The sequence below is a fragment of the Caloenas nicobarica genome, chromosome 10 (assembly GCF_036013445.1).
Source record: "Caloenas nicobarica isolate bCalNic1 chromosome 10, bCalNic1.hap1, whole genome shotgun sequence".
In the NCBI taxonomy this organism is placed as follows: Eukaryota; Metazoa; Chordata; class Aves; order Columbiformes; family Columbidae; genus Caloenas; species Caloenas nicobarica.
Window position 1 is genome coordinate 8,156,240 of NC_088254.1, and position 21,418 is coordinate 8,177,657.

The 21,418-nt window shown below is 38.3% G+C and overlaps 1 protein-coding gene across 5 annotated transcripts in view; it reads left to right on the forward strand.

Moving 5' to 3' along the window:
- The window catches only part of THSD4 (thrombospondin type 1 domain containing 4), a 285,606-nt gene that overhangs the window by 12,046 nt on the left and 252,142 nt on the right, over positions 1–21,418 (forward strand). For 4 of the 5 annotated variants that reach the window (XM_065641502.1, XM_065641500.1, XM_065641501.1 and 1 more), the window contains 2 exons: positions 9,277–9,384; positions 13,284–13,353. In XM_065641502.1, the coding sequence (XP_065497574.1) occupies positions 9,356–9,384; positions 13,284–13,353 (99 nt within the window). In that variant the 5' untranslated portion in view covers positions 9,277–9,355. Of the gene's footprint in view, positions 1–4,844; positions 4,978–9,276; positions 9,385–13,283; positions 13,354–21,418 lie in introns of those variants that run through there. The other variant, XM_065641503.1, reaches the window with a different exon arrangement.

Genomic DNA, 21,418 nt, shown 5'->3' on the forward strand with positions numbered 1-21,418 from the left:
TCTCATTCAAGTCTTGAGGGAATGTCAGTCTTTCTTTTAGAATGCTTAATCCAAACCAGAGAACTACGTAACAGGCAGAGATATCTCTGAAGTTCCCTGGGAATGATTTTTATGCCATTTATAGTTCTGCACATAGAGAATAATGCTACAGAAGCCCTTGGAGTCACTGTAGCCGAAGTTTGGAATTGAGCCCTGAGGATCTCAATGGTAATTTCAATGGATGCCTGTGTTATATTTATAGATAAATGTTCCAGTTAGTATCTGTTCCGCTGCATGGGGCTTTACTTTAGAAAATTAAGCATCTCTTGACAATAGTGGATATGAATAGCTACCCAGAAGTGAAATATTTAGTCAATCTTGACAAGACTATGTTCCCCCTGGTAGCTTGGATGACCTATAGTGATTTCCAAGGACTAAGAAGGCTTCCATTAGAGGTTGGCTAACAAGTTTGAAAAGTGGTTTGATTTGACTTTCGGAGTGTCCCTGTACAAATACGGCTTTATCACTTGTTTGCTCTGGAACAATGTACGAGTATTCCCAGAAAGTATTATTATTTGGAGGTATTACTTATGCAGGGAGATGTTTCTTCCACTGATACTCCAAAAAAAAATTTGTTTCTGAATAAGCAAAGATTTCAAGTCCCTATCATATACTCTCCTCTCTGTTGTGTCCTAACACTGGTACCCCACGCACCTCAGAAATCTTGCAAGCAGAACAGAAGGAACTTTGTGAAAGCTCATATTTGGAGATTAAACCTGTTCAGGTAGTACCTTGACAGGGACACCATTTTTTTTTTTTTTTCCTTTTTTTTTTTAGTTTTTGTGAGGACAGTAGTAGATTTAAGCATTCATCTACTATTTAATTTCTTCCTTAGAAAATCACAACTATAAAGTTCAGGATTTTTTTTATATTGTTAGAAGTGTTTCTGTGTGTTCACAGAGCCTTACTGCCTGTTTACACCATCCTGTTAGTGTGAATCATTCCTAATTTAGAGAAAGGGCAGTTTCACATCAGGTTTTCTGTTTGTGTTGGAGCCATGCAGTGAGTTAGCTGTAATAGGCTAATGATACATCTATTTACCAGTAAATAAAATATTTATTTCAAAGGGTACCTTGTCACCAGCATCACTTGATCTTCCCCCATGTATGCTGTTGAATGTTGCCTAATACTCAGTCCAAAAATTTTATTCGCTGAAGCACAACCTTCTGTATATATATACATATTTATTTATTTATTTAAGTGGAGGATATGATGCTTGAGCATGTATTTACAATGTTTATTGAACAGTGTGAAAGTTAATTCTCAGGGTAAGTGGTTTAAAAAAAAAGAGGAAAAAACCTTGTCTTCTTCCAGACAGGCATTCTCATTAAACAGATGGCTGAAAAACAATGTTTCCTCTTTGCAAAGGAAGGTATCTTCTAACTTCACAATAATTGTGTAATATATGTGATTTTTCCTTGATGAGAGGGGTGTGTCCCAGCTGCGTTACTAAGAAATAGCTGATTATATTCCTGAAATATGTCGTGTGTTACTTTCCTTGTACATGTGCCTTTAATTAGCTTTGCTGCAATATTTGTTTTCCATGACCTTTTCAAATAGGATGTGTTATAACTCTTCGAGTGAGGCTGGTGGGTCCTTGGTTTTCATGTAAAAGATGTTAGGTCCTCAGAACCATCATCCAGCTCTTGATATAAACTCCAGCTAAATGCTGTTGCAAGTCTATGTTTTGAAGAAACTCAAAGATAGACTAAAAGTTAGAAGCTTTTCTTTGATTTCAGAGAGACACGTTGTGTTCTGGAAACAGCCTTCATTAAGCAAGTCATGAAAAGAGTGTAAAAAAAGCTAGGTTTTGACATATTTACAGGTAAAGAAATTAGTATGGCTAAAAGAGGCTCTAAGAAATTTCTGGTATTCCTAGTTGCTCTGAAATGCAGTTATATGCTTTGCAATGTCAGTATTGTTAAGGCTTACTAAATAAATGGCTTTGGAGACTGACAATCCATACATACTACTTCTCCCAATTGAATATTGATAGCCAGAGTGTTCTAACTACCAGTCACAGTAGCCAGTTTTACCTGAGTCTCCACAACATGGAGGGGATCTCAAAGCAGTATATGAACTGAATCTGAAATGCCACTATAGCTGCTTACACTGGTAGAAGGGTATCTAGAACAGTAACTTGTTGAAAATAAATTCATGCTCTTACTGCTCATTTTTTAGGCAAGACTGTAGTTGTTTAATCATAGCAGAGTTCACGCGAGGCTGCTCCTCTTTTTTGTTATGACAATGAAGGATTCACCTATTTTTTGAATCGGTGCTTATAGAGATGTCAGGTATTTCCACCTGACTTTTTAGATTGTTAACTATTCCTTTCTCCATATCTTTCAATATCAGTAATCAGATTAATGTTGATCAGGATTATGGAAAGGTTAAGAAAGATTGTTTTATGAAAAGGGTCTACAACATGTAATCTTCCCCTTCCACTTACATGTGCAGCCCCTTCTACATCGTTGGTTTGGAACACTTTGGTTGTAGCAAAAGAGCTGTTTAAAAGGAGAACTATTAAAAAATAAGGAATGTGTCTTGTTAGAAGAGATGATGGTTTCTAATATGTAGAGCTGTGATAAATAGCACCTTTCATAGTTTTTAAATGCTGAAACTGCTAGAACTTCCTTCAGTCCTCTGGGCTGATTAAGTGTGGAACAGGCTGATCTTAATGGCTGTGCATGCGACAATTATTAGTGGATCTGAGAGCCAAGGGAATTTCCAGCCACGTTTACATGACACAAGTAGAATATACTAGTTGGACATTAAGTACTTTCAGATGGGAACAGAATTGCTCAGGTCCTTACATTCTCGTACAGGGTCTATCCAGTCTGTTCTGCACCAGTGACACAGAACAGCTATGGCAAGAGTTGGAATTCCCTAACTCAGTGACAAGCTGGTATCAACATTCCTATAGTAGCCTCTTTAGAGAGAGAAGGGAAGGTAAAAAAAGAAAAAAACACCATGTGGCTTGGCCACCTTAGCTTTGTTAATTGTGTGCTGGGCTTCTTCTTATATACCTACAGATACATGAGTGCATATTTTGTGTCCATCCCCTAAGAAGTAATACTGATTAACTTGTATAAAATAGAATGCTAAGTACATGCTGCAACCAGCTGGTCTGCCCTGTTTATTGGAAGTGTTTTCTAGATTCCTTTAATTCTGCCTACAAAGGCTTTGAAAGAGTTGAGGGATCTCTTCAGTAAAAGAAAGTATCTGGCTTTACTACTTCATAGAAAATTGTAGAAAACATTACCCTGACTTTGTGTTATTTTCTAATGACTGTCTAAGTCAGGGAAAGGTCAGTGACCTGATGAAGCTCTATAGGTCCCTAATTTGGAGCTTAATAATGTTTTCTAAATTGGACGCTCTAGAAGACAACATAGATTCAAGAACTGAAAGATGCACTTTGAGTGGTGAATGTCTTGACAAAACGTTGTTCAGTTAGAAATGAGGTTGTCCATCTACAGTGCCATCATAAGTAATCATTCTTCTAAAAATTGTAGTTACTAAGCAGAATTTTAAAATAATGCCAGAGATTTGGTCAAAACTGCACAGCCTGTCAATTTGAAATCTTGAAATGAACTTAAGATAGATTTGCAATATATTCCACACAGTTACATCCCAAGAATCTCTCTGTCGATTTGAAGAGATATGTGATCTAATTTTTGTAATTCATGTTACCTTTTACATAATTGTAAACCACTGTAAACCACACTTGACAACTTTAAATTCAGTAAGTGTTTGTGAGAATCAGCTAATGCTTTCAAAAGGTAAAGAGGGGACAAAAGACTAAAAGTTGCAATTTCTGTGCAGCCTGGATCTTGAGAAAGAGTCATCTTTCTGTGTTGTTATTTCAAAGAAGTAAAAAAGAACAATTAATTCATTTTTTGGCACTCAATTTGATTTTGTGTTTTCTGATTTTTATTTTGTTTTGTCAGTTTTTGTTTGTTTTAATAAATCTGGTTTCCACATAAACTACATTTTCAGGAGAGTAATATCAGAATTACTAATTGACTTAGCACTGCACATGCCACAACAGCATACTTTGTGTTTATCAAAACTATTACTATGGTGTTAAATCCATATTTAAGCTTATTATTGAGTTTAAGAGGTCTTTAGTAAATTTTACATCAGGTTCATTGTTACAATATTTTCACTTTTATTATATTTGTATTACTAGTGCACATTAATGAAATATATAACCAGTATTGTGAACAAGATTAAGAAAGCTGAGATCTAGAGGAAAAACTAAAGAAACAAATCCTACTAGTCATATATAATATGACTGCAGCTCGCAACCTATAAACAAGCACTTCCTTGCTTCTCCTCTTTACAAAAACCCTTGTTAGATCTTTAATTGAATTATATGTGCTTCGACAAAGACCAAAGCAAAATTGTTTGAACTGTGGCATCCTCCAGCATAACAGTATTTTTACAAGTCCAAATTAGCATCTTGTTAATGGATATTTTGGGAAATTTTGTGTATGATCGCCGTTGGATTTCACCAACCTGGGTTTGTTTCCTAGATTTTCGGAGGGCGATTAAATGTTACAGAATTGAATGCCAAATAATCATGTTACACATTTTTCCACCGAATTCCAAAGAAATGAGCTGAAATTGTTCTTTGAGAAGTGGAACATTCACTGAATTAAGAAACGGCTATAGAGGTGGGACCAAAATTTCAGACTGCTCCAGGATGGCCCTCAACTTCACAATTATTGTTTTATTTAGGGTCTTGGGTGCTCCCATGTAGGACAAGCTGGTCGCAGCGCAGGCGCCGTCACCTGTTGGAGTGGGTGCGCCGGGCAGCGCCTCTGCAGACACTGTTGTGTCACAAGTGCCCGTCATGGGATGGAGTCACCCAGCAGCTGCACCACAGCACGTCACTCCCCGGGGTTTAAATGACACTTAGCAGCTGCACCTATGAATGTAAGAGGCTTGATTGTGTCTCTGTGTATGTTGTTGTTTGTGGAGTATACTTACTGGTCTGTGGGGGTTTTCTTGTGAGATTTTAGGCGAAGAAATGAAAACTTCTGGATCTTGATCAAGCTTAGATTGCAGACAGGCACTGAGCTTTCTTGGACTGCAGTAGTTCTGGACACACCCAGAAGGAGAACTGTAAAGTTTTCAAAGCATTTAAAGTAAAACAGAGAGGCACCTTCAGGGTTAGGTGGAGTTACCTGCAATTTTTGTTTTAATGAAAATGTTTGCTCCATGTAAGCATCAGAACTTTTAATCAGATCTAGTGCTAGATTTCTCTGTTATGCAGCTTTTGGAGACAAGTGTATGTTTTAATGTAGTTAATGAATATTTGAAGAGATTAAAACTCAGGTGTTAAGTGTCAACAGCTGCAGTGCAAGCTGCTGAAGGTATGCACAAATTATGTAGTCAGATAAACCTGGTGCACTGTGAAGTGCTTTATCAAAGTCTTGTGAATGTAGTGAATTTCGAATGCAATCCAAAGGACTTGCATTGAGCATTGTTTAGTAGGTGTGAACAACTAAGACCTATACTATATCAATGTACAAAGCAGCAGATTCGAAGGCAATCTTAAAGGGTATAATATTTTTTGTTTCAGCTTTTCTAATTATAATTTATTTTAATTTTATTTTTTCCCTAAGTAATAGGAAAAGAGAGCTTTGCACGTCAGTGGAAACGTGACTTCAGAACGATGATCAAGTTTCATAGCCACTTCAAATTGCCATGATCAGTAGCTGTGACAGGATACATAATCTTACCAGGAAGATAGATACTGAAGCAAATTTCTGGGATTGCCCATGAGCCTACTAGATTATTTTTTCCCGAGTTACTACCATTATTAATCTCTGCTCCTTTTTGAAATCTCCAACACAAATTAGTGTTTTTGTTTTCTAATTTCACTTATTCATCCGAGCCCTGCTGACAAAGAGCTGCAGTGTCTTGACTGCATGAGGGCTGCTAGACTGAGGTGATTTAAGGAGACTCTGCACGTAATGTTGAGAGTGTCAAGAGTAAATGTCAGTAAATGTCAACAGTAAATGTCAGTAAGTATCAAAACAAAGGATAGTTATGATTAGCTCATGACTTGCCAGTGTAACTGCTGAGACTGGCAGCAGCAGTTTGAAGGTGTTAGGATCACCTGCAATGTCAAAGGGGAGGAGACTTTAATCAGGTCCTTTTTATCTGGTCTCATTTTCTGTGGCCTGATGCACGTTTTATTATATGCAATGAAACTCCCCTCCCTTTGATTGTCGTGCTGTGGTGGTTCTGGAGGGAAGATTTGAATTCCCTTCCATCCTCTGTGGTGTGTGTGGTTTGGGGTTGTTTTTTGGTTTGGGGTTTTTTTTCTTTCTTTGGGCGAGGGGATGCGGAGGGGTGTGGGATGTGTGTGGTTTTTGTTTTTTCCCCTTCCCAGTTTCACGGACTTTGTTTTTGTCTCATTGGGAGGTGAAATGGGGAAGATTGTTGAAATATCAAATATTTTAATGTAGTTGAGAGAGTCTTGTTAACTCTGCTGAAGTACAAGAGTGTGGGTTGTTCCAGTTGACACATTAATATCTCTTCTGCTAGAAGATTCTAGAAATTCTTTTCCTAGACAGGTGTATAGTGCTTTTAAGCTCCTTGTGGGAAGGTAATTTGACTTCTACATTTGCAAGACTTATTGCAGTGACTAGCACATAGTACACCTCATCAGGCTTTTGAAAGTTTTCCATGGCAAAATTCATGTTATTTAATCCTAGTGTTAACTGTCTAGCCATTTCAGGTATTCGTTTTGCCCTGGATCTTCTGGGGGGAAAATGATTGTCACGTTTGCACTTTTTCATATCAAAACCACCACTGCCAAAATTATGTTTCTTACAATAGGCTGTAAGCACCTGAGCACTTTAATAATTTTGAAAACAAGCTCTTAAATTGCTTAGGTATTTAGCAGTTTTTACACTATGTGCTCTTAATGATATTTCAAGAGAAATGCGTCTCTGAGTTGCAGTAAGAACTGTTTTGAAAAAAGCATTGAAATACTGTTGAAAGTTGAGTTTGTAATGCAACCTGCCATTGACAACAAAGATACAGATGAACTGAAAAAATTGAAAACATATGCATGGACTTTAAGCACACTTTTTAAGAACAATCTCCAAAAACACTGGAGGTCCCTCCCCCACTTCTTCACAAAACTAGATCTATAATAGTATCTCTTCTGCTTTTCAAATGAGGTGCCATTTTCAAAGTGGATTAGGGGAGTGCATATTTCTTTTTCTGTGAGTTTGTATCCCGTAACAATGTTCTGCTGAGATTGTGTCCCTCCATACAAGGATGTTAGATAAAAAGATTATTGTGGAGTTTAAAAAAAATGAAACAGAGTACATCTGGAAAAAAAACCAATGCAAAACCAGAATTATAAAAGCTTGAAACTAGGTTGGTTACAATCCATGTTACATGTATATTCTCCATTTTCAATAAGTGATAGAAAATGCTTGCCTCAGTATGTTTGGTAATTAAGAGTGAGGTTGCAGGAAGTGAGACAATTCTTTCCTTCGCAATTCAGACTGTCTGTTAGTAAACAGCATCCCAGAGGATCTGTCTAAATGCTTAGTGTTAGAGCTGTGGATGTGGACTTGCCTGACATTTCAAGGCAGGCAGCTTTTTCTGAAACTGTGTGCTAAAAGCTCAAATGGTGTAAAGTGTTGCAGGAGATCTAGACTAAAAATCTGTTTGCAGAAGTGCTGCCCATCTTTATAAAGCAATTGTACAACATTAAGTGATGAAATTGATGAATAAGTTTGAGAAGGCCTCTTAGATCTACTGACAACTGTGGAACTGCAGAAAGTATGAAGTTTAGCTAAGCCCTAACGCTTTCTTCCTCATGACGAACTCAAACTCGTTACATGCAGAACTTCTGTCATGATGCTTTTCCAAGTACTCAACTTTTAATGCCTTCCATTTAAAAAACTAAACAATCGAGCCATTTAAAAAATAAAGAGGAATTTTCTTTTAAAGTTGTTAAGTATTTTGTGATTTCCTAAAACAAATTTGTTGTTATTTGAATTTTGGTTGGGGAGACAATATTTACTTTGTCTAGTTACATGCAAACAACCCACATTTTCTAGTGGCAGGATCTGTACTTTACTTAACTGCAAATTTCTTAAGTTCTTACAATCTTGGCCCTTTCCAGGCACGTTTTAATTATCTGGCTGCCCAACAGAAATGGAGCCCCCTTTGTCTATGAACAGCAATTTTCTTTTGTTTCTATGCACTCCTCTGCATTTCACTATGTAACCACTTGTAAATGGCAAGATACAGACAGCGGCTGACCAAGTTCTGAAGTGTATGGATTTAGGTTCAGTCCTAATAGTGTTTTATTTCCTCGTATCTTCCTTCTGCCTGCCACCCTCAATTTATATTATATTTCTTTACTGCAAGGATCTCTCTCCTGCCTGAAAATTCCAGTGCAGCATTTTAGGTGTCCAGTACATGATTACAAATTTACCAAAATAAGAACTGCTCTGATGCCTGAAGGTTTGAGAGTATTTCCAAACCCTACCCTCTCAAGGGCTGGTAGGGCTTCTATGCATTTGCAGAAGTCATGATGCAATGATAGTACTTAGAAATAAGGATCAGTTAAATTTGCATTCAGAATGCTGTTTAACCCCAGATTTCCACCATGCCTGTGGACAAGGCATTTAACTTTTTTGTGGCGGGGTTTGCCATCTGTAATAGAGAAGGAACAACACTGCTTTTCTCTGGGTTTTTTTGGTTGGTTGGTTTGTTTATCTGCAGACTGTATGAGCACTCACAACAGAATCATCCTTGCATTGCTCACAAAACGGAGAGTGTATTAATGATATTACCATAGAATAGAAATTGTTAACCCAATTTCATTTCTCTTAATTGTATTAACACAAGATCTTAAATAAAACTGTTTGCTTTATTGTCATACAAGTGACATACCAGGAATTTGAGGTAAAAGGACAAGTAAGTTTAATATCAGATTTGCATCCTTGGGAATCAAATCAAGACTTTGCATCCCACAGCCTCTCAGCAACGCACTTTGGCAGCGTTGAAGTCCTGTTGCAAAAAATGGGGTGTGTCCAGTCTATTCATGTAACATACACTAGATTTCCAATTCAAATTTCTGTAAAGTCCCAAGAACTGAGGAAGAGATGACTAATTTAGGTCTGATTCTAGTTTCATAGACATCCTGGAAAACACTGAATAAACTGTGTTAAATGTTTTTCTCTTTTCTTTCTTTAGGATTTGTGTGTGATTGGCATTGTGCTGTACCACAGTGAAGAGGTATTTTTCACTTCAAGACACCTTGCATTAAAGGAACATGGTAGACAGTTTAATAGTTACTTTGAGGTAAGTGATGCAATAAAACATTTAAAATCTTATTTAATATGCTCTTAACACACTGCAGTAAATATCAATTTGGTTGTATCTTGCTTTGGTGTTAGAAGTGTGTGTATCATAGAAGGAAAAATTAAAGTCTTGTCCAAAGATCAAGTAGTCGAGTACATGCATACCAGACATAGCATTCTTTGGTGATAGTAAAAAAAGAATGTTCTCAGTGTTTGTTTATGTTTAAAGTATCTGTTAGTGTGTGCCAATGTGATGGCATATGTAACTGGAAACTTTTTTTTTCTTCATGAGGTTGTACAACTACGGTCAATGGGCTTAAATTATGATTTACATGTTTTAGTACCTGTGCTGCAATTCATTCAGGGTTTTTTATTTTGCATTCCTGATACAGTTTGCCAGTGGGCAAACACAGGAAAGACCTTTCAAACAGCTTCCCTGACAAAGGAAACATTCAACTGTTTCTAAGCTGGTCTGTCCAGTTCTGTAGTTGGGCAAGCAGATTCAGAGAACACAGGCAGCTGTGATGCTACACGAACAGCAGTTGACCTCCTAGGAGGAATGAGAGCTGCATGCTCTTTGATTTGTATGGAGATACTATCAGTAATACCTCTGAAATAACCTTCCTTCTTGGGAATTTTGAACATCAATCTTCGAAGTGCAATTCTGGCACCCTCCTAATGCGCCAGGGCAGATTCTGCATCAAAACTGGTCTGTTGCATATTATTGACAAGACCTATGTTATTTTTCCTGTTGAGACTTGTCCATGCATAGCTCCTCCCAAGCTGTCCCAGACTTAGGCTCTTTTGCAGACTTTTATTTCGGAGGAAGTCGGGAAAATGAGACAAGAGCCATACTGCACTGGTCAGTACTAATCACTTGGCTAAAATACTTTCACTCCTATCTTGGCAATCTACAGTTGGCCATGGTAGCCCTTCATAAAATACAACTACCAAGGGACACCAGCCATGCGAGAAATCAGTTTTGGTACCCTCCAGCTTCATTCATGGGGAGCTAATACTCACTGCTGTGACAGGAAGAACTCTGAGAGGTGTTCCTAAATGAGCTGTTAAATACCAAATGTTTTCTTGCTACTCCTATGATAGAGCTAATACCGCTTCGCTTTGCCCGCAGGTAAACAGAAAATGGTATTGCCACTAAAAGAAAGTGTGCATGTTTGATCTTTGTAACTTGGCTAGACTGACAGTTTAAAGTCTGACTTTGCTTTCAAGTAGGTACTTGGTTCCAAATAGTGCCATAACTGTGAGAGCATGGACTGTATCAGCACAGTTCTTACGCACAGGCCTGAGTTAAAGAGTCATCAATCAGTTACAATTGGTACCTGACCTGTTCATGTAGACTTGAAAAGTTTTGCCTTATTTTGAGGACCACTTGTTCTTTTTGGCTTTTCTGCACAGTAAGAATACCTGAAACAAACCCAGTGAAATTGGAGAAGCCTATGTTTGTGGCTTGGGAGGACTAACGTGGGTCAAACATGACAAATAAAAAGGCCTAGTCAAGCCGGGTTAGCCAAAGCGAGCTACTGAGGGAAATAACATTAAAAAAATTAAATTGCTGCACACTGATTTGAAGCAAGAGGCTTACCTCAGGGTAGCTTAAGGATTCCTGGCAGATTTCCTGTGTGTTTGAAATAGTAGGTTGGTACTGCTGTTTCTGAGAGATCCAGTTGCAGATACAGAAGCAAATTTGAAAACTAGCTTCATTGTCCTTGAGCACATACATACAGATGTGGATTACAGTGCAACCTCATTAAAGAATGGTCAGGAAAAGCTTGGCACGGAGTAATTACATATATACTAAAAGTTTACATTGTAGAACTGAGAACTTTAATCTGGTAAGTAATTTGCTTTGAAGATTACAGTTCTCACTGAGTTCAGAACTCCCAATCTTGTGCCTGATTTCAGAAGAGCTTACACTTGGGACTCTGCAGTCTTTCAGACTGATCAGAAAAATCCTGTCCTGTTGAGGATGAAAGCATTCATTTCCTTATGCGAAGTTTCAACTTCCTTTCACATGCTTTGAGGGATTTTAGGGAGCAGAATCCATAAAGAAGCAGCGAGAAGGTAGGAAGATTCTGAAAAGGAAGTTAAACATAATTTGCAGATGATGTAGGCTGGGTCTGCCAGAGACTGTGCTCTGCCAACATAGAAGCTTGTTGTGTTTTCATTGAGACTAGTTAGGAGATCACTGAGTGCTTGAAAGAGGGAAATGCAGGTCAGCTAAAGACAGACTTGAAGCTGTGATTTTGCAGTTTGGAGGCCTGAGTTTTGTTTCTTTTTCTACCTTTGATTTCAGGTGTGACTGGCAAATCAGTTTCTTCATTCATGCCTTTGGCTTCCATCCACCACTGTGTTATTTGCACATTTTGACTGTTACTGTGGTTTCTTTATAGTGCGTTACACTGGCTCTGATTTCAGCTACCTCCTCTGTATTTTGCTTTATCACAAATGATAGCTTTGTGAAATATAGTACTTCCTTCTAACGGACTTTTAAAGTGTTTTAATTATTTTTTTTTCTATATTGATGTGGCAGTAAGGAAGTAATGGCTTTTTCTTGCCTTTGAATAGTTTCTTGCTTTGAGAGACAGGGGCTTAGACTATGATGATGAAGTGATGATAGGCCATGTGCGATCAGTCCTTCCCTAACGATTCCTTTTGCAGTATGTTAGAAAGAACAAACACAGAAAACTCAAGAAAAACATTCTCCCTCATAGAAGAATATTTGTATGGGTGATAATGAGATGCTGAGTATAAAAAACTCCTCTTTCTGTTTAGGAGGTCTGTCTCTGAAAATAACTGAAACAATGAGAAACATTTAAAGGGTTACTGTGCAGGGAGCAAGGGAAGGAGCTGTGAGTAGGAAGCACAGCTGGATTTTGTCTGGTCCATTAGTTTGCAGATGTATTTTGTGTCCAAATCCATCAGTTTTACTTCTGCACTGCAGTTCAGCAAATCATTAGCAGCTTTCCCGTTTATAGAGGGTCCAAAGCATACTCTTTGTAGACTGAAAACTCAAACTCCTGGTAGAAATAAAGATACCTTTATTCTACTTCTCATACCTTTCTGTGTTTTCTGATGAAGGGGCTTGCCAGAAGCGGGCAAAGCAGTCCCCAGTGCAAACTATAGCAAACAAAAGACTGAGCTAACTGAGCCTAACTTGTAATGGGCTCCTAGGAGTCATTTTGGTGGTGAGGCTTGACAGAACAACGTTTGTTTGGGCTTGGTTCCCATCATGACTCCTTTCACACTGAAGATGTGGGGACTGGGGTGATGCTTGGCTGCTTATCCAAAGTCTCTGTTGAGCTGTCCCTGCTACTTTCCATCTTCTGTGCCCATTAGGTTATTCATTTTCCACAAGCGTTAGGCAGCTGGAGAAGAACCTATTTTCTGCAAAACTATGGTGATTCTTTGCATGTTTCCTGTGTGCTGGAGGTGAAGTGTTCATCTGTAAAATGACAAGCCAGATCTCGAAGCAGACTTAGTCCACAGATGGGTGAATTCTTACTTACCACTTTAGAAAACTTGCAAAGCATATGCCAGTTTGACACCACATGCCAAGGTGTTAAAATATGCACTGCCAAAAATATTTGAATTTAAACATAATGTTATGTGAAAAACTACCATTGGATTATACTTGGTGCACTTTTGCTTTATAGATAAATATGTGTATGTACCTGGTACTGCTTGCTGTGAAGAGAATGTTATAAGAAGTTTTCTTACAGTTTAAGAACGTTTCATACAGTTTAGTGAGTCTGCTTTGGTTAGTAATGATATTCAAGTGTCTACATCAGTTCCTGCGGTATGAAGCCCGATAACAAGTTGTAGATATGTGGTTTGTGTTAGTGGTAATTATATCTTCTGTTTCACTGTTTGCTTTTTCAGACTTCTCGGTTCCCTAGCAGTGCTGGGATTTCAGTTTGTCATCCCACAGCCTTCAATTGAACACAGAAAGGTAAGCATTACAAATATTCAGATTTTGTATACTTAAAGGTAAATGTCGAAAACATTGGAATAAGAATCATGAAGCAATGCAATCTAAATCAAGTATATATAAATATAAACTTGGTTAAAAGAGGCTCATTGTGGTTAATTAGCTGAGTAATTATATGAAGTGTTGTAGGTCACAAATAGGTCCATGTCAGCTTACTGAATCTTTGGAGCATTTTCATCAGGTAAGACAAAAGGAAGAAGAATTCAGGTTGGTGAGAGCAGCACTCAAACACGGAGTGATTAGCAGAAGCATCCAGTTGCTCATAGGTGGCTCTTTCTCGTGCAGAGATGGAGACATCTGAAACAGAGGTCGGACCCAAACCACACTCTGTTGCTAGATTTACAGTGCTAGAAATCAGAGCTGGAAACTGCTGAACTTCCCTGTTGTGCTCTTGTGAATGTTCATTCACCATCGACAGTGGCATGTCGAAGGCAGCTTGCAGCCTGCGCACCTTCCATCCTGTTCAGCATTCTCGGCTGGAATACTTTGGTTTTTGCGCTGCATTTCAGGAAAGTAGTGGACAATTTGAGGGGAAGGGGAAGGCAACAATGATTATCCTTAAGAGGCTTTAAAATCTCACCTCTGAGGGAAGTTTGAATGAATTCAGGTTGTTTAGTCTAAACTAAGCCTGGTGGGAGAGGCAGATTTAATCTCCAAATACTTATAAATGCTGAAGAGAAGGCTATTCTTTCTGTCTGTGATGGAGTAGGTCAGAAGAAATGGATTTACACTGGGGCAAGGGAAACTTAGGCTTTATGTTCGAAAAAAACTCGTCATGGTAAGGATATAAAGAAGAATAGATCATAGTGACTGGATAACATCTAGAATTTCCATGATGGATGTCTCTGTGAATGTGTTGGACAAATGCTTGTCAGGAATGAAGTGTGGCTATTGCTGGTTCTACCAGAGACCTGAGAGGACACCCCTTGAATGCTCTTCTATCTCTTTATGGGCTCTGACCTTGTATCAATGTTGTTCTTGTCTTTTAATTGGTATTCAAACACAACAAAGTAATTGTGAAAGGTAACAACCTATTTTTAAAAAGTTTGCTTTTTATTATAGATTTTAAATAATAATGGAACATGCATGTTTATTTTTAAACTGTACTTTTTAAGGGAGATAAAAGGTAAGTTTGCGGGGTTTCCTTTTTCTTATGTGCATAGGCTACTGCCTTTGGGGTAAGGAATTATTTGGACAGTAGCTCCACAGGTACGGACTAGAAACCTGGAGTCATCCAATAGTCGTAGTTCCTGAAAGAACAGAGCTGTCGTGTTCAGCTCCTTGTGCAGCCTAATCATAAGACAAGTTAAATTGAGGTCAGTTAATGATGAAGTCTGAAACTGAGACGGTCCAGTCTGCAGCATTTCTTAAGCTGCCCTAGTGCTCTATTCTAAACCTGAGTACACAATAGGATTTCTCCCTGTTTTAGATCTCTTCTGGTTTTTTGTGCAGCTGAGATGGTCATGCTGCTGCTTTTTTTTCAGTACTCTGTCTAATTAGACGTTCTTTTGTAACATTGACAGTGGAGAGATGCTGCAATCCAGTTTCCAAATGGCCTTAGGGGAAAAAAAATCTACTAACCAAAATAGAGTAAGTTGGACAAACAATTGCTTCATTCTGTGAAGCTCCAGAATTAATTTTGATAAAATCAGATTCTTTGTTTTCAGTTGAATGAGAAATGCCACGGGTCGGGAGTGTTTCTGTACTCGTTAAAGGGACTGCAGCAGGGCACTAAGGGCCATGGTAACCACCTTCGAGCTGTTCTTTTTACAGAAAACAAGAGAGGCAGAAGTCTCCTAGTGACCATCTCATACGGGCTCCGAGGCTGGCTGTTATTCTCAGCTCTTACACTATGGGAGAGGATTCTATTCATGCCACACTGTTTTTAGACTGGAAGTCTGTATTTATTAAACTTTTGAGAAACCTTCTGACCCACCCATCAGCTCCAGACATGAGGGGCTGTTAGTAGCTCTGAAGGCCAAGTCAGACATATGTCTAATCGTGTCTAAGTTCTCAGCTCTGTAGCTCTGGAAATTGTCCCTGTTGTTTTTATGCAGCAACCTGGACATGTGTTTGCTGGCGTACCTAGTCAGCACCTCCTGGGGATTTCTGCACGGATCTCTCTGCTCTTTGGCAGAGTTCCTTCTATGTGAGAGGAGCTTGGTTTTGCTGGTAGAAAGGGAGAGGAGGAGGAGGAGGGAAGGATTTGATGGAAAATGTGTCATTTTTACAATGTAGTGAGTAACAAAAGTGGTGTTTAGTAACTTTCGTGTACACACTCAGAGGGTATAACTTCCATGTACACACTCAGAGGGTACAGTATGTGGAAACTGAGTAACTAGAGCTGAATTATAATAAAACATTAGTTTATACCCAATCTTTATCGTGTGTTTGTTTTGCAGCTTGAAGTTAAGCTTGAGTGCACAATTAGTGCTTGAACGTGCAGTGTTGGAGAGTGTTTGGATTCTCTCTTGTGCACCCTGCATATAGTCGCTTTTGCTCTGAAGGCTATAGACAGGGAAATAAGATTAGAAAATTGAACTTGGGTATTTGGCTAAGTATTTCATTAAAATATTTCCAAATAGTCTAGATTTTTTTTTCTTACACTGAAACTTTTGGGAAAATGAAACAAAACCCAGGACAATCCCCAAAGCAGTTGATGGGAATCCAGTTGTAATTGCCTCTGGACACCCACAGTTCAGCCGAGATGTTATTTTTTTTTAGGACTTGAGAGCACTTAGAGACATACGGAAATGGTTTCTGTTTGTTTTTAAATCTCACTAGATTTTAATTTTTTGTTTCTTCTTTTTTTCGGAATCCATGTTTAAAGTCAGAGAAGCTGACATAATGTCAGTTTTGGAACAAAAATCTATTCGTGTATGCCTGACTCTTACTTGTGAGAGTTTTATTTAGCTTCAGTATATTAGAACTACTTAAAGTATTGTTTAGCTACTCTTGATGTAGTGGCATATGTCTAGGACTTGAACATGAAGAAGCTTATCTTATCAGGCAGCATTTTTTTTTTTAATTATTTAAGGAAAATTTCATTAACAGAATCTGGAAGAGCAGAGCTCAGCAGGTTGCTTTCCTCAGATGCACACACACAAATCTCTCTCTGGCATGACAGCCTGGGGACTGTTAGCCAGAACAATGAGCCAAATTACTTTCATAGCAGGGAAGTGCAGATAGTGGAATTAAGACTTGGGGGGGGGATGACATGACCAAATGGGAAAGATGGTGTTTTTTGGTTTTCCCCCTCCCCCTTTCCCTCATTTCAGTTTATTCTGGAACTCTTCCGGTTTCAGGAGCAACCCCTGTCATCCCCAGACTGAATGCAATATTACTCTGTTTCAGTTCCCCTTCTTTTGTTACTCTGGGGAAACTTAAGCTTGGCTGTTAAAGTAAAAACGTTTTGAACATTAGCTGGTGAGAAGATACTTATTTTGAGGAAAACATTTGACTGGGCATTGTTTTCTACTTTTAGTTTTATAATTTTGGAATTAAAGCCTTGGAAGCTTCTCTGTCATACAAAGTCAGAATTGACCAATAGAGAATTTCTAGTTTCAGAAATACCTGGCTACCTGTTTTTTATATAGAAGTAGCTTTTGTGCTTTTTTTTTACTTTAAACAATGCGGTCTCTCCTGTCAGAAGTGCACAAAATCTAAAAACAAAGAGCATCTTTACATCTTCCTACATCTGAGCTTATGTACTGCTCTGTTTGTTAATCTTATCTTAGTAAAAAGCACAAGTTTGAATGATAATACAAATACGTTAAACATGGTATGTTCATCAGATAGAAATAAAATTTCCTATGCAAAGGCTTTTGTGGTTTCTTGCTGAATACAGGGATTGTAGTATTGGTCAGTATCTTCTTGGAGATTGTTTTTTTCCGCGATCTAACTTACTTATTCCTCATTCATAGCATATAATTTCTAAATATCAAGTGTACTCCACTCTAAGGCTAAAATACTCATCAATATTAGTAAAAAAGGAGGTAATGTTATGTGAAACCAAATAATTGCTACTTGCATTCAGAAATCAACCAACCTGACTGGAAGTGTTTGAACTGAAATATTTCTAAATATTTTAACAGTTAACTTACCTTGTTCATCAGTACTGGCCATATGAACAGCCCTCCTGCTGCTCATCATGCAGTCAGGCTCTCTGTTCTCCCTCCCTATGGTTGTTTTATTGAACAAATATTATTTAAGCTTACCTGATAAGTGTCATACTGTGATGAACAGAAGGTTAAACTGTGAAACATAACAGTCCTTGTCCCAGGCAGCCACTGAAGACTGTATTCCTAATATTTCAGAAGTCATTCCTGGCTGGATTTTTAATTAATCATGTTGCTGTGTTAAGGAAGTAAGCTGTAGATATATTTATGCCTTGTTTATTTTAGTAACATTGGTAACATAAATGGAAGTAAAGTTTGTCCAAATAAAATTTCTGATGCAAATATTGCTTTGTTTTAACATCTTGCTTCTGTTACAGCATTAATATGCTTGTTGAATGGTCATCACTGTTAAGTCAGGAGAAAGAAGGAATGGGATCAGGAGCAGAAGCTGAGGGAAAAGACAGGCACAGGGGGAAGAGGAAGGTGGCCAGGATCTCTCAGCTGGCCGTGGTGAGCCGTTCGAGCAGCTCAGTTACTTGTGGAAATGAGTAGCAATGCAATGTAATGGCCAGAACCCATCATTACTCAAATAGCAGTTTTGTTCATAAAAGGGAATTTCTACAATTAACATCTACTTCAGAGCAGCTTTCCTATCTCTAGTATGCTGGTTTTTTCAGGAGGGTGAGTTTTTCTGGTTTGGTTGGAGGTGTGGGTTGGTATTTTGTTTCTTTTCAGTAGACGCAGAAGTTTTCCTTACCTCGAGAAGGAGTAATTTCTGAGTTATCTCTGTTTTCCTTTTTCTCCTTAAATCTACCACACAATAGCACTGCGCTGATTGCATTGGCAGAATACATGCAATTGAATTTGGAGCTTATCAGAAGTTCTTTTAAACAAACTAATCTGCCAGTGTGGTTGACCGTGAGGATCTATGCACTTCCGCTTTGCTTCAGAACAAATTAAAAATACTGCATCTCCCTTGCTTGTCTGTGCCCATGTTCTTATCTAAAGTTTTAAAATTGCTTAACATCTACATTTGTCTGCTGTAGGGTAAACCTTTTTTCTGGGCAGTCATGTACCTCCCTGAAGTTTGTCCTAGGAATGGAACATGTATATGTGACAAGTAAAATGAAGTGCTGAGGCTTAAAGGAATTTCGGCATATTCTCAGATTACTTGGACTACCTACTTTGAGGTCTTGCTGTCCTCTGTCTTTGAAAAAAAATCAAGAAGTAGGTTACTGATTTGTTTTCATCTTTCTGTCTTTCCATCTTTGTTTTCCCTGGCAATCTTGCTTGCTTGCTCCAGTGTGCTGCAAAGGGCTTAAGGTGCCAGGAATGATTCCTTCTACGGGCTGTAGAAAGAGGATGGTGGAGATGTAAAGGGGAAGGTAGAGGGAGAGTGTGCAGAGAGGGTGATAACTTTCAGAATACTATTTCAAGTGATAAGAATTTGGTTACTAAATCTGACTATGATATCATTTTTAGGATTCATATAGGACATTCTGTGTATAAATGTGATCTTACACCTTCATTTCTGTTGTAATAATGACAGTGAATGGCAATGTCTCTTCATTTCCATTGTTCTTTTACCCTACCACACCCCATAAAAGTCACTATTCTGTTAACTGAAAGGGATACAGCTGCCTAATACATCTGCACACACTATAATAGAGTAAAATGTGAAGCATGAAGCAAGTCTGCTCTATCCTTGAAACACTGGAGGGAATTGGAGTTAGACAAAGTAGTTAATATCTAAGCTTGGCTTCTGGCCCAGACACCAGGGCGAATGCCTAATAGTTGTAAGAAGTCCCATGGGATCCCGCCACAGCTGCTCACCACTTCACTTGTGCAAATCCTGAGAAGCAGAAGCACAGAATGGAAGGCTGTGTTCTTCCTTGCAGTCTAGGTAGAGGGAAGCTCTGCCCTAAGGTCAACAGTATCTGAAATGTGTAACTTGTCAGGACTCAGGTCTTCCTAACAGCCCCACTATAAAGTTATTATGGTTCTGTCCTGCTGGGCTGCATACACTAAACTATATTTTTCTAGAGCAGCTTAGTAATCACATACCTGTGTACAGCTGCTGTGTATGTCTTCCTTGCAACAAGTGTTTGCAGGTGTCACAGTTTTTTATATCTTGTAATGTTTTAATTGTTTATAAGATAGCTGCTATCCATTATTATTGTGTTTTCAAACACATCAGTTCCATCAACACTGCCAACTGAAATGTGGCCTATATTCCTCTTGCAGTTTTCCAGTGGTCAGTATATCCACTTGCCTTCAGTACAGGTATTTAACCGTATAGATATACCTGCTGTTGCATTCATTGAAACTTTAGTAAAATAGAGCCTTTCTAGTTCACAACATTGCTATTCTAATCACAGTGATCTTTAGGGAACAGGAGAGATGACTTAGTCCATGCCAAGACTTTTCCTTTAAAATTGGCCTTTTGGGGCAACAGAATATTTAGAACAACAGCTGAAAGAATTTTCTTGTTACCTCTGTGTTGTTACTAATTCCCGTCCTTGATGATGTGGACTGAAATGGTTAGAAAATAAAATTCTTCTTTGTTTCGGGAAAGGAGACAGGATAAGGATACATTGTTTTATGCAAATATACTCTGTGAAAAATCAAGGCCAATGTTTTTGTTATTTTTAATCTGCTTTATCATGGACCTCTTATTTATTTATTTTAAATAAATAAATACTGACTTCTTTAAGCTTGGAGCATGAGAGGCTTAAAGCTCCTTCTATGTTCCTCTGGAAAAAATGAAAGGATCTTTATTCCAGTTGAATTCCAGAGCAGGTGAACTTACAAGGTCATAGATAAGCTTCTCATCTTCCTTCAGAGCAGTATTGCCTGCTAGTTCTGTCCCAGGCTTTGGATCAGAGCAATGATAAAGGTGAGAAGCTTTTTGATTTCACAGATGAGTTCTTCTGTAGGGAGTGTTTCTTTCTATTTTATGACAGCTTGTCCTCTCTGCTTCTGGAGTGATGGGTGGATGACTCACTGAGAGATCTCGAGAGGTGTTATGTCAATTACTAAATAAACAAAATCAATATTTCCGCCATATGTGGATCCCAAAGAATTTTTAAAGTGTAGAAATACAATAGAAGGGCAAAAGCTTTGTGACAGCTGAAGGTGACTGACCTGGAAAAGGCCTAGTGTAGTCCAAGCTGAGTGACTTAGGTCACAGATGATAGTCAATGATGAGGAAATAGTTCATTAAAATAAAGACGCCTAACCTGTGATATGGTGAGGGCCTGATGCTTATCATCTTTATCTTACTGTAAATCAGGAGCAATCCTCCTGTAGATAAGAAGTAATTGTATAGAACTGGTAGGAGTGAGGTCAGGAGTGAGCTATCAGTTTACTTGGAAGAACTTAACGGTCTCACAAAAAACATGGAAAGAAACCTCTGTCCTAAAACACTCGGCTCACAAAGCGCAATGGAGGTGGTCTTGGTGTGAAAAGAATTAGCCAAACTTGGAGGAAGCTTCAAGCTCTGTTGGCACAAAAACTGTTCTGAACTTTTTTGAGAGCTGTTTACTTTCTAGACTATTTAAATAATGTTAAAGTTTCTTCAGATGTGGTCAAAGTTGGTTGAAGGGGCAGTTAAGCTTTCCAGGCATTGTAACTCCCTTCAGTGATTTGTGAATACAAAGGTCTTCTATTTCCAGGCTTTTTAGCCCTTTAATCTTCACAGGCACAGATGTTCAGACAGAGTTTTTATACAAAGGAGGGAAACCTAAATCGTTTAAGCTGGTAATATTTACACTTACCACGTACTGTAAAATTCAAACGGTTTACTACATCTCTGATTAAAGGCTTCCAAAATGCACTGAAGGATTAAAATAGCTGAGCATATGAACCAGGCAGACATGTACACATTGTGTCATGATGTTTTGCTTGGC